The sequence below is a fragment of the Prunus persica genome, chromosome G3, assembly GCF_000346465.2.
Source record: "Prunus persica cultivar Lovell chromosome G3, Prunus_persica_NCBIv2, whole genome shotgun sequence".
Taxonomy (NCBI): domain Eukaryota; kingdom Viridiplantae; phylum Streptophyta; class Magnoliopsida; order Rosales; family Rosaceae; genus Prunus; species Prunus persica.
Window position 1 is genome coordinate 5,944,957 of NC_034011.1, and position 14,051 is coordinate 5,959,007.

General features: G+C 37.3%; 2 protein-coding genes across 2 annotated transcripts; one reads left to right on the plus strand and one right to left on the minus strand.

Annotated features, from left to right (window-relative positions):
• Positions 2,532–5,506, plus strand: LOC18782813 (probable disease resistance protein At5g63020). Its single transcript, XM_007216160.2, has one exon. The coding sequence runs from the start codon at positions 2,598–2,600 to the stop codon at positions 5,241–5,243; it is 2,646 nt and encodes an 881-aa protein (XP_007216222.2). The 5' UTR covers positions 2,532–2,597; the 3' UTR covers positions 5,244–5,506.
• LOC18782869 (universal stress protein Slr1101) lies at positions 7,816–9,158 on the minus strand. The gene has a single exon (XM_020560561.1). The coding sequence runs from the start codon at positions 8,584–8,586 to the stop codon at positions 8,161–8,163; it is 426 nt and encodes a 141-aa protein (XP_020416150.1). The 5' UTR covers positions 8,587–9,158; the 3' UTR covers positions 7,816–8,160.

A 14,051-nucleotide genomic window follows, 5' to 3' on the forward strand; every position in this document is an offset into this window, starting at 1 on the left:
ATTACAAGGAAATAATTCAAAATTTAAATTCTAGAATTCAATTACAAAGAAATAATGTATTAAATTTAGATTTTTAATGTGTTTTCCTTATTTACCTCAAAGGGTAAAATTGACACAACAAAAAAAGTAATAAATGTCCAAGGATCTACATCTAAAACCAAAGACGCAAGGACTAAACCCAATGACAGTTAATCTTTTTGGACCTATATCTAAGAAGCCTTTATTTTAATAAGTATATATATATATATATATATATATATAAACTCCTAAGTTGTCCAATGCAAAGTCAATATGTATATGTCACATCTCGAGATCGGCTCCGCCGTAGCACGATATTGTCCGCTTTGGGCCCCTCCCCTCTGGCCCTCACGGTTTTGTTTCTGGGAGCTCATGACCAACTTCCCAGTGGGTCACCCATCTTGGGATTGCTCTGGCCCCCAACTCGCTTAACTTCGGAATTCCTACGACTCCGAAGCCAGTGAGCTCCCAAAAGGCCTCGTGTTAGATGGATGCGGGTGTGCACATATAAGGCACATCACCCCCCCTCTCCGTTGGTCGATATGGGATCTTACAGTATAGTATTTCAGAATTTTGGGAGGGCCAAGTCCCTTGCAAGCCTAAGCACACCTCCGCCATTGCATATTATTATCGCCAACAAATCGTTCTGATATGTTGATAGTTCTGATTAATTTGACAACAAGAGGTCCCGATGTATGAATTTTGACATAACTAAGTTTAATTGGTCGAAAATGTTGACTAGTTGTTTGGATCCAGTGTAAGTTTAATTTGCTAATGTTTCCATGTTATAAGTTTGGTAATATGAGATGTTATATTGTTAGTATATATCCCTTTATTAATCTAACCCAACTAATGTAATGAAGAAACAATGGTTTGTCAATTAAAATTTATTCTTTTGTGATAATTGATGATAAAATATAAATAAAAAGAAGTTATTCATTAAAATATGTCTGACCCATTGCCAGAGAATCAATTGATTAATTTCTCATGAGACATATATGACAACTGTGGCCATACAATTTGAATATTGGATGTTTCAATTTATTATTATTATTTTTTGTTAATATAGCAATTGGTCTATTTAAATAATGGCAAAAGAAAGATTAACATGTGTTTTTAAAACGACTTTGATTTAATGACTTGATAAATTAAATGGGTAGGAAGAGAAGAGACAAAGCAAAACTTAACAATCTAGCAAGTCTGATTAATTAGTTAACAAGTCTATTACATATGTTAATTTTCTTTCTATGTTTATCTTCCTTGACGTTTTTGTACTTTTGTAGTTGTCAACATTTTCTAGAAAAGTCATCACTTTCAAGAAACTTTGTGTTCAAATTGTCCGCGATTGGGACCTCGAGTGCATGGGTGAATACGCTTGGCCAGTTGAGCTATAAGTCTCTTGTCAAACTGTATACTTTTATGTATTCTTGCAAGGATCTCTGCCAAACATCACTTCAATCTGAATTCATTTGAACACTCAATTGAGTGGTTGTTATTTTATTGTTTTCTTAAAGAATCTTGTTTGTCTATTTTGTTGGTCACAATTAGATGTCTTAAAGGCTTTAAATTTGTCTTCTTTTTTGCAAGAGTGATCTACAAATATGATATGATAGATGGTTTGAATCATTGTACTAAAATTTGCATGAGATACCATGACTTTAAATTTGTCTCTCGCATATTGGGGTGGTGAGAAAAAAAATCCATGACTTTTTCGCTACCTGTCTGTCGCATATTTGTCTTTCTCTACCTCTGCAGACCTTTTTTTTTGGGGGTCAAAATCTCTACAGTTTCCCAAATCATGAATGGTTGAACACTTTTTATTTATTTTTAACAAAACCAAGAGAGAACAAGAGAGAAATAAGAAAGAAAGTGGAAGGGAAAGAGAGACAGCTACATAAGGAGATCAAGAGAAGAAAAAATAAAGAGGAAAGAGAGGAAAAGAATCGGAGAGGGGAGAGGAGAGGAAGAGGAAGAGGAAGAAAGTCAGTGAGAGAAAAAGGGAGAAGGGAAGAACAAATATAAATGAGAAACATAAAAAAAAAAAATATTTGGGCTGCAGAGGCGTGGAGATGTGATGGGCAAAATGCTTTGGGTAGAGCAAATGGCAAAAACAAAGAAGTAAAATAATCATGCTAACCCACCAAACCGATGTGACCACTTCGGGAGCAAATGGCAAAAACAACGAAGTAAAATACATTTATATAAAATTTTGGGGCCCTTTTAATTGGAGGCCCATGGCCGTCGCCCTCCGTGCTCATGCCTCAGGCCCGGCCCTGAAAATCACATATATATCTCTTAAAAGAGATGACAGATTGAAAATAATATATAAATTCACGTAACATTTTTTTAAATTTTCCTATAAGATATGTATTTCGGTTGTATTTAATTACCCTCTCGTCATAAACTGCTGCTATTTAATTTACAAATATTTTCTATACAGGCTACACCTACACTGCAGCCACACGATATAAAAGCTCCCACGTTACCTTCTAAATGCCATAGTTGACTTGCAACCTGTAAAGATTGAGAAATCTTTGGTGAATTTCTCTTACAATCTTGTGCGCAGAGCAAGCAAAGCAATGGGTAGCTGCTTGTCAATCTCCTTATCATGCGATGCCATTGTTTCACGCTGCTGGGATTCCGTTTTTGGAAGAGTACGGTATGTACGTAAGCTCCAAGAAAACCTTCAAGCTCTCACAACTTCTTTACAAGAACTCAAGTCTTTAAAGAATGATGTGCAGAGAGAAGTTGAGCTTGCAGAGCGACAGCCGCGATTAAGGCGGTTAGAGCTGGTAAATAACTGGATCTTAAGCGTGGAGGCTCTTGAGACTGAAATAAACGAAGTTATTGTAAGCCATAGCACTCAAGAAATTGAGAAATTATGCTGCGGAGGTTACTGCTCCAAGAACTACAGATCCAGCTACAAGTATGGAAAAAAAGTTGCTAGAAAGTTGGTGGAAGTGGAGGATTTGAAAAGCAAGGGAGTTTTTGAAGAGGTGGCAGCAGAAAGCTTACCTACAGCTCTAGTCGATGTGATACCTAGTGAGCCAACAGTGGGCATGGAGCCGATTTTTGATCAGGTTTGGAGACACGTTGAAAATGAACAAGTGGGAATGATTGGCTTATATGGAATGGGAGGGGTGGGGAAGACCACCCTCCTTACTCAGATCCATAACAACTTCAACCGCACTCGTAATGATTTTAATCTTGTGATCTGGATTGTGGTATCCAAGGGCCACAAAATTGAAGTTATTCAAGATAAGATTGGTGAAAAGATTGGGCTGTCTAGTGGTGTATGGAAGCTTAAAATGCAGCATGAAAAAGCTGAAGACATCTTCAGAATCTTGAACACAAAGAAGTTTGTGTTATTAATGGATGATTTATGGGAGCCGGTTGAATTAACCAAAATAGGGGTTCCAGCTCCTGACAGTCGGAACAAGTTCAAGATAGTTTTCACAACTCGCTCTGAGGAGGTATGTGGTCATATGGATGCCCAGAAGAAGATTAAGGTGGGGTGTTTGACTTGGGACAAAGCATGGAACTTGTTTCAGGAGAAGGTTGGGAAAGAAACACTTCTTCTTCATCCAGATATCCCCAAGCTTGCTGAAATTGTGGCGAACGAGTGTGGCGGTTTGCCACTGGCACTCATCACAGTGGGCAGGGTCATGGCCTGCAAGAAAACACCCCAAGAGTGGAAGCGTGCAGTTCAAGTCCTGAGAAGATTTGCCTCCGAGTTTTCAGGAATGGGAGATAAGGTATTCCCTCTTTTAAAATTCAGTTACGATAATTTACCAAGTCAGAAAGTTAGATCATGTTTCTTATACTGTGCTCTGTTTCCGGAAGATTTTGTCATACTTAAAGATGACTTGGTATATTTTTGGATGTGTGAGGATATATTAGATGAATATGGTAATGTAGAGGAAGCCAAAAATGAGAGTTACCATATCATAGGAACTCTTCTTACCTCATGTTTGTTGGAAGATGAAGGAGATTCAGTAAAAATGCATGATGTAATTCGTGACATGGCATTGTGGTTAGCTTGTGACCTTGGGAAAGAAGGTGAGAACATCCTTGTGGATACAGGTGCTTATAATGCACCACATGTTGCGAAATGGAAGAACGCGAAAAGGGTTTCATTGATGGGTAGTGGTATCAAATGTCTAGATGAAACACCAACATCTCCCAATCTGTTGACCCTATTTCTCAGAGGAAGCCATTTAAAGATGATTGTCGATGACTACTTTGATTTCATGCCCACGCTACGAGTTTTGGATTTGTCTGAAAATGTCCTTTTAACTCAACTGCCAACTGGAGTTGCAAGTCTAGTTTCATTACAACATCTGAATTTGTCCAAAACAGCCATAAAATGGTTGCCGGTGGAGATAATGGCATGTGCAGGCCTAAAGTATTTGAACTTAGAGCATACATTTAAGCTTGATTATGTTCCACCAAATTTATTATCAAGTTTTCCGCTGCTTGAAGTTTTGAGAATACTAGATTGTGGTTCTTCTGACCGAATTTTTTTTCATAGTGAGGAAACCATGATAGACGAACTGCAGGGTTTGAAACACCTTGACGTCTTGTCTTTGACAGTTGGAAGTAGCTCTTGTTTCGAGAATTTGGACAGCCACCACATATTAGTGACTTGCACTCTAACTTTATGCCTCAAGGGCGAGGATTACGGGAACCCTTCAAGCTATCTTGATTTATCACCTGTGGCGATGGCAAATATGAAACACTTTGATACCCTTCAAATTAAACGTATGGTGGATGTGTACTCCACGTGGATAACACGTCTGGAAAATCCGACTTGCTTCCTTGGTCTTCAGTTCGTAGAAGTAGTAGATTGCACGAATCTCAAGAACCTGGAATGGCTCGTTTTTGCTCCAAATCTCATCCACTTGCATGTATATGGCTGCTCAAAAATGACGACAATACTCGGTTTGAACACAACGGAAACTACCCCATTTGCAAAACTGACTGTTTTGCGTTTGAGCAAACTACCCCACTTGTGGAGAATATGCGAAAATCCCTTGCCCGTTCCATTTATGAAGAAAATCCTTATATCCGGATGTCCAGTGCTCACTAGGCTGCCTCTCAACTCTAGCAGTGCTCAAACAAGTAATCTCATTATTGAAGGAGAGGATGAGTGGTGGAATGGCTTAGAGTGGGAAGACCAAGCGGCTCGAAATGCTTTTCTTCCCTGCTTCAGACCCTGTAAGTGAGGAGGGGCTTCCCCCAAATGTCCATTCACCAGTTTAATTGATACACCTTTTTATTCCAATAGCATTTAAGGCAATGTATTATAGTCCGGCTCTGTAAATGATGTCTGAACTTTAATAATTACATGATTGTCAATATGTTATCGCTAATGCATTGATATTATCAATGACGGAGCCAGGATTTTATATGTGAAGGGGCCAATATATTAGGGTTTAGGGTTGATTCAGTTCCCAGTGTAAATAAATAAATAACCGATTATCTTTAATTTCCTATTTTCTTAAATATACTTGTGAAAGAAAGACTTGATTGGCTATTTCTTTTAATTTTTATTAATTATGTTGGTGGGATATTCAAGAGTAACTTAGTCATATTGCTAAGAAAAGAGCTTTTTAGTTTGAGGTGGAAATGTAAATCCCTCATTCTCTTTATTGTGGGGGGCCACAAACATTATTTTAATAGAAAAGTTGATATAGATTCAAATTCCTATTGACTTTTGTGCCACATAAAATTACATTCTTATTTTAATATTTTATGATGTAATCTTTATATTATTTTATTTTTAAAATCATTTTTTGTTCCAATGTTGTCCCTTATGACTTGAATAAGTTACTAGTGATTTATGTCATATTGCCTATTGCCTACTGCCTATTGCATAGGTATATATATATATATATATATTTTTTTTTTTTCATATTTTCGACAATGTGTAATAATATTTTATGTACTTTTTTTTATAGGTAACATACAATTTTATTTTGTCTATTTTTGCATCTGACTTATAGATAGTCTTCTAATTTATGTTCCTAATTTATAGGTAACACGATTTATCACTAAGTATTTTTCGTTGCTAATAATAACACTATTTACCTGTATGTTAGGTACATAATTTAATATGGGTGCTTGTCTGATCGATTAGTACAATATGTTGAAGTATGGATTTTGACACAACTAAGTTTAATTGGTCGAAAATGATGACTAGTTGTTTGGATCCAGCGTAAGTTTAATTTGCTAATGTTTCCATGTTATAAGTTTGGTAATATGAGATGTTATATTGTTAGTATATATCCCTTTATTAATCTAACCCAACTAATGTAATGAAGAAACAGTGGTTTGTCAATTAAAATTTATTCTTTTGTGATAATTGATAAAATATAAATAAAAAGAACTTATTCATTAAAATATGTCTGACCCATTGCCAGAAAATCAATTGATTAATTTCTCATGAGATATATGACAACTGTGGCTGGCCATCCAATTTCAATATTGGATGTTTCAATTTTTTATTATTATTTTTTGTTAATATAGCAATTGGTCTATTTAAATAATGGCAAAAGAAAGAGTAACATGTGTTTTTAAAACGACTTTGAACTAATGACTTGATAAATTAAATGGGTAGGAAGAGAAGAGACAAAGCAAAACTTAACAATCTAGCAAGTCTGATTAATTAATTAACAAGTCTATTACATATGTTAATTTTATTTCTATGTTTATCTTCCTTGACGTTTTTGTACTTTTGTAGTTGTCAACATTTTCTAGAAAAATCATCACTTTCAAGAAACTTTGTGCTCAAATTGTCCACGACTGGGACCTCGAGTGCATGAGTAAATACGCTTGGCCAGTTGAGCTATAAGCTTCTTGCCAAACCGTATATTTTTATGTATTCTTGCAAGGATCTCTACAAAACATCACTTTAATCCGAATCCATTTGAAAACTCAATTGAGTGGTTGTTACTTTATTGTTTTCTTGAAGAATCTTGTTTGTCTATTTTGTTGGTCACAATTAGATGTCTTAAAAGGCTTTAAATTTGTCTTCTTTTTTGCAAGAGTGATTTACGAATATGATATGATAGATGGTTTGAATCACTGTACTAAAATTTGCAAGAGATAATGTGACATAGTTTTCTCATAACATTCTGTAATAGACTTGGATTGCTCCTAATATATTTCAACAAATAACTTTCATTTAGAAATATTCGCAGCCACCTTCCGCTGCCTCTCTGTCTCTCTCTGTCTCTACCTGTCTCTGGCATATTGGGGTGGTGAGAAAAAAAATCCATGACTTTTTCTCTACCTGTCTGTCGCATATTTGTCTTTCTCTACCTCTGCAGACCTTTTTTTTTGGGGGTCAAAATCTCTACAGTTTCCCAAATCATGAATGGTTGAACACTTTTTATTTATTTTTAACGAAACCAAGAGAGAACAAGTGAGAAATAAGAAAGAAAGTGGAAGGGAAAAGAGAGACAGCTACATAAGAGAGATCAAGAGAAGAAAAAATAAAGAGGAAAGAGAGGGAAAGAATCGGAGAGGGGAGAGGAGAGGAAGAGGAAGAGGAAGAAAGTCAGTGAGAGAAAAAGGGAGAAGGGAAGAACAAATATAAATGAGAAACATAAAAAAAAAAAATATTTGGGCTGCAGAGGCGTGGAGATGTGATGGGCAAAATGCTTTGGGTAGAGCAAATGGCAAAAACAAAGAAGTAAAATAATCATGCTAACCCACCAAACCGATGTGACCACTTCGGGAGCAAATGGCAAAAACAACGAAGTAAAATACATTTATATGTTGTAAATAATAAGGTTGAGCCCACCTCCAATTGGAAGAGGCTTTGCCTACAAAAGGGTTCACATCTTTCCTTTGTAAACACAGACATGAGAATGAGAAATCAGTTTCTATACTCTCTCTATATCTCAATTCCCTCTCTACAGTTTTCTCTAGATTTATAACACGTTATCAGCACGAATTCGCTTTAACTATACCAGCTGAATTCTCTGATGAAACCCAGCCAAACAAACACTTCTCTCTTTGTTTCTTCTTTGTTTTGTGACCCTCCTTGCATATCCGAACAAACTCTGGATACAATACCCAGAAACCAAACAGCCACCATAATCAACACCTTGCTAAGCAACAAAGAGGATAACAAAGTCATTTGCTGAAAGCATTTGTTTTTGGCTTCTTCACAATCAACACAGGACACTTCACATTCTGTGCACAGTGGTTGCTCACACTCCCGAGGAATGCCCTTTTGATGAGACCATAGCCATGGCTTCCCATGACCAACACGTCAGCACCAAGCTGCTCTGCCATCTGGCAAAACACATCCCTCGGATCACCGTTCTCTACTCGCGTCTCCACCTTAACATCCTGCTGAAGGTCTTTGCACATCTTCTTGGCCTTCTCGATCACGCAGGCCGCCACCTCAGCGCCGTACTTCTCCATCGCCGCCAAAATATTCGAGGAAAACAAATACCCTGTGCCATCTAGAGCCGTGTACACAGCTCTCCGGAAATCATGGTACCATCTACGGCTGTCGGTGAGGCACCCGACCAGAGTTCCCACGTGGGACGCCATCGTCTTGACGGCGGCCAGTCCCGAGCAAGCCAAGCTCTACGAGTGGCAGCTCACGCGCGCCAAGCGGGTGGGCCGTATAGCCGTCTCCACGATCACTCTGGCCGTGCCCGACCCCGACGGCCAGCGCATCGGCTCCGGCGCCACCACCGTCCACGCCATTCACGCCCTCGCCAAGCATTACCGTACAGTAGGCCCACGCTCCGAGGTGGCAACTACAAGCAATGGTAGTTCTGGGTTCTCTGAGTCTCATAAAAATCCAGAGGATGAAGTGGATGATGATGATCTCTCGCAAATGGTTAGCTTCATTGCCAAAAGGCATATATTATTGCTCTACCAGGCCCATGCGGATTGGCCCTGCTGCTACTAAGAAACCAGGTAGTGGTGGACAGCAATACCAGAAAGGTCCTCTGCTTCCCTATCTTTCAATTACTTTAGTATTATCCTTTACTTTTTAACTTACTTTGCAGGTGGAAAGGCAGTAGCAAGCTTGATATCCATCATTTTTTTAGCTACAATTAACAAAAACATGATAAAAGAACAGCACCCACCGAAATGATGAGCTTCCCACCATATTTTCATTTATTATTATCCTATGTTATTTAATATTAATATTAATGGTAATATAATATATTATATTTACTGTATGGTGTAGGTTTATTACTCATACAACAGTATTTATTTAAAAGGGTGGTGCAGGTTTATCGCCCATGCCTTTACTTTTATTTAAAAATATGGAGCAGAATTAGTACCCATAAAAGCACGTTTACTTTATCGCAAATTTACTTTTACTTAAAGTATGATGTGGAATTGACCCTCATACTTTATGAAATTTACTTTACCGCACATTTATTTTATTTACTGTATGGTGTAGGATTATTACCCATACGACAGTATTTATTTAAAAGGGTGGCGCGGGTTTATCGCTCATGCCTTTATTTTTATTTAAAAGTATGGAGCAGAATTAGTGCCCATACAAGCACGTTTACTTTATGAATTTAATTTACCGCACATTTAATTTTATTTAAGGTATGGTGCGGGATTAACGTCCATACAACAAGCAATTTAATTTATGAATTTATTTTACCGCACATTTACATTTATTTAAAGTATGGTGCGGGTTTATCGTCCATACCAGTAATTTATTTACCAGCAATTTATTTTATGGATTAATTGTGCTGTATGATGAGTTTTTACAGTATGCAGATCAGGACTAGAAGTTCCTTGATCCTCATCATACAATTACATCAGGACTTGAAGATCCTTGATGATGATGTTAATATGAGAGCTGGCAGTCTCTCCGGTACTATATTTGTAACCATGTGATTGGACTTGAGGGTCCTTGATCCCTGACATGTAAATAAGGACCTGGGGTTCCTTAATGATGTAACAGTACCGTATTGGTTCATAATGCCGTACACATGGATGATAACTGTACTGGCAAATGTAATGTATACATGAATAGATACGTATTCATGACTTGATGAATAGTACCGGATATATGAATAGTGACGTATACATAAATATTAACCATTTTGGGTAAACCGTCACTATATTCAAAAGGGAACCTGCAGTTCCTTAAACTCATGGATGAGCAATTAAATGAGATGCCAGAAGTTCCTCAAGATATGGACAATTATGTAAGGGCTTGAAGTCCAGAAATATGTACAGAAAATTGTAAAAATGTCCATACCATGAGAATATATGATTTTGGCTTGAGGTTCAAAAATCTAACAGTGTTGAGAACCTGAAGTTCCAACAATTAAATGGACAACCCTTGAGGTATTATTGCAAATTGTGGTACGCCACATATTTCTTTGACATAAGAGAATGATGAATTTAATAAAGTTCGATTTTGTTATAATCGACACCTCAAGGAAGAAATATATTTTGTGAATTCCGGTTGTTAAGAATACACCGTGAAATGGATAATATCAATATAAAATGATGAATTGAGGCTCTCCACATATTTTGATATATCTGGGCCGGAAGCACATGGATTCAAATATATGAGAAATCCCGAATTTGAGATTGTGGGTATATAGTAGTTAATGCTCTTCACTACTATATTACGAAATTATCGTAGCTTTTACTCAATTCATATTTCATGTCCATTTGAAAAGGGCGAATAAATTCTGAGTTTTGTGTTTAGCCCAGGCCAAAAGTTCCATACGTTGAAATATGAAATTTGGGAGAGTCGATGTGGTTATTTGAACCTATAAGGCACAAGGTTCCAAACCGTCATTTTGAAAAGACGTAAAAACCACAGGTGCAAGTTTAAGAATGTGCGCAATTATTATAACAGTAACATACAACAGATAGATTTTTTCCACCTGCAATGAAGGTGCAGGCCCTGTAAAATCTATAAATGTTCTGGAAGCCTCTGAAGGAAGAGGACGACGCCTCTTAAGCTTAGCCATGAGCCTCTCGTGGTCTCCCAAAATTCTTTCATTGGAGACCTGCAGCATGTCTAGCCTTCTCAGTGTATCAATGGAGTACGAACTCACCAGTTTCAACAAGGAATTATTCTCTCCTTTAAGTTTCTCAACCTCCTGTTGAGACTCATGAAGCATTCTTTGAAGAGACGAATTTTCAGTTGTTAGCCTCTCAACCTCGTTTGCTCTGGCACGCAAACGATCAGCCATGTTAGAAACAGAAGCAGCACTCTGAATGCTAAAAGCCATTGAGTCATCAATAGCCTCTTCCTCAGACCTCCCTGTTAACAGCATTTCATCCATTGGAGTAATGAAATTCCTAGCTACTATGACAGCAGTAGCATCATTCATCATCACATAATCATTAACTGTGAGATGACGATTTTGGGATACAAAGGATGGACGCCAAACTTTGGCGTCACTGGTTGTTGTGGGAGTATCATTTAAAGTGAAATAATTTGGGCAGGAAGAAGAGGAAGCCATTTTTAAGAAGGTTTCGAAGAAAGTCTTAAGAAAACTAAAGTTTCAGAAAATGAAGGAAGTTAAGTTGAAACGCAGTTGCTCCAATTAAGTTTTGCAAAGGCAATATCTATAGGAGGAAATATGGTTACAGTTTTTCAGGATCCCAATATCTTCTCGGATCCCCATATTCTCTTTTTCTTTCCCAGATTCCAAAACTTCACGCGGCCTCCATTAATGTTTGTCGGCACTTTCGGCGTTTTCCAAGTATTATTTTCGTCAAAGCAGATCTTGCTTTGCGGATTTCACGGAGCTACTTTTTCAAAAGTGCCCCGAGAATCTCGCAATTTTCCTATGGTTAATTTGAAATTCACCGGTTCTACCTATTCCTCTTATTTGTGTATAAATGTGTTACTAACGAAATTTTCTTTGCAGAAGACATCCAGTTTTCTCCATACCTAGTGATGCGATATCTACTTATTTTTCTTATCAGTGAGCACTCAATATGCCCGAGAAGCAAGACTATCTCTGATCATCCATTCAGGAAGCGAGACTATCCCTGATCACGTTTCCGCCACATCAGGGAACTGTGAAGGCAACCTTATGCTCTAATCTCCGGAAGTTCTTCTAGATTAGAAGAAATGAGAGCTTGTTGTTTGCTCCCACCAGCTTCCTTCCTTGATTGCTGAGCTTGTTGTCTGCTCCCACCAGCTTCCTTCCCTGATTGCTTACCTTCTCTTGCAATCAATATCACATTATTTTTGCATTTTTTCTCTTTTTATAACTCTCTGTTCATAAGAGATTTTATTTCTTTAGAATGAACATCTGAAGAATGAATCCATGAAGTAATCCTAACTATGAGGGTTATTTGTTTTGACAGAGGCAAAAGAGTTGTGATTTTTGCTCTTGCAGGATATAACTAGATCATCAAGCGTTACATTATATTTACTGGGCCGATATGAGCTTGAATGATACTTGAGAAAAGTTTCTCCCACTTAAGGATGTAAGCAATACTTGTGTTGTTTTATGCTTATATACTTATTTGATATTTTATCTTGAAAGGTAACCAAATGGGGAGATAAGTCTGTTCCAAAAGAATGGCTTGTATGTATCCATGAATTATTAATGCAAATTTTACAGATTGCAAGTTGGATACATTGATAATACACTGCACAGATTAAAGTCCCATAAGAACAGAATATGGGTATAGCAGTGATCAATATGATGCACGCCTGTTGCGTAGCAAATGATGTGGATTGAAGTCCCGAAAGGACAATCCTTTGACATGTCAATATTGATATTGTGCACGCCTAATGCGTAGCAAATTGTATGGGTTAAAGTCCCAGAAATTAATTGACATGTATGTATTAATCTGTGGCATGCCTGCAGCATGACAGATATATGGGTTCTAAATGTTCCAACTCTCTAAATAGAGATTATCCACGCCCTACTGTAAAATAACGCTCCATTGGAGGTTATAATCCACATTCTCACATAATAAAAGCCCCATGAAGTGGCTTGGGTACCCAAAAAGTAAAGAAATGCTTATAATTGATGCATGCACGTGCAAATGAGAATGATGAGATCATGAATTGATGAATGACAATTTTTGGTTTTGGAGTAGCTACTCAAATCATCAATGGGCTGTGTTGATTGGAACCACGTTCAGTTATTAAATGTCGACAATATCATTGGCCAAAATGGAATGAGGTAATTCCATTATAGATGAGAATGAACGTGAAAGAACAAACCCACAGTACGAACCCCAAAAGATATTAATACTGAAATTTATACTTGGGTGTTCAGAATAAAAGGGAATATATCTACTTTGTATGACACAATGTTTCTGGCAGAAACAAGGAATGTTGGGTTTTCTCCATATTTACAGATTCAATTGTGCCCTCCTTATTGCACATTTACAGAGACCAACATGTTATCTTTAAGGGTTATTGAATGCACGGAGCATATCGCCAGAAGCGATTCCCTAAAAAAGTATAAATAGCTGGGTAAAAGCTATATAATGTGTCATAAAGTTTAATCCCTTTTAAACAAAATCCTTGAAAGGATTGAAATTGCATGAAGCAAGTCTCTGAAGGACATGTGCCTGAAGCACAAAATCTGTACTCCATACTAATGTGCATAAATTGCCTCAGTAAGTACATTGATTATAATGTGTTTGCAACACATTAAAGCTTCTGAAGAGTTCAAGAAATATTTGTATCGACCTAACGATCGAGCGTTGTGCCAAATGAGACTTTTTTGCTTATACTAAGAAAGTATTGAAGCATTTTTTTATGAGGATTATCCGTTGGACACTTTAAGAATTTTCCGGAAGTATATTGGACCGTACATCGTATTTTCCAGATAGAGCTCAACTCCATCACCATCATTTTGGGATGATGTGAGGCATATTTGATGCAATCTCAGCATAACACCATATACGGGCATATTTTTGAGTGAACTTACAAATAGCCCAAGTGTTATTAGATATGTGGACTCTGGAAATCTCTATGGTCGCTTACTGGAAAAAGCTAGTCATGAAGTTTTCAGGGGGAGCGTGGTTTTAATAAAGAC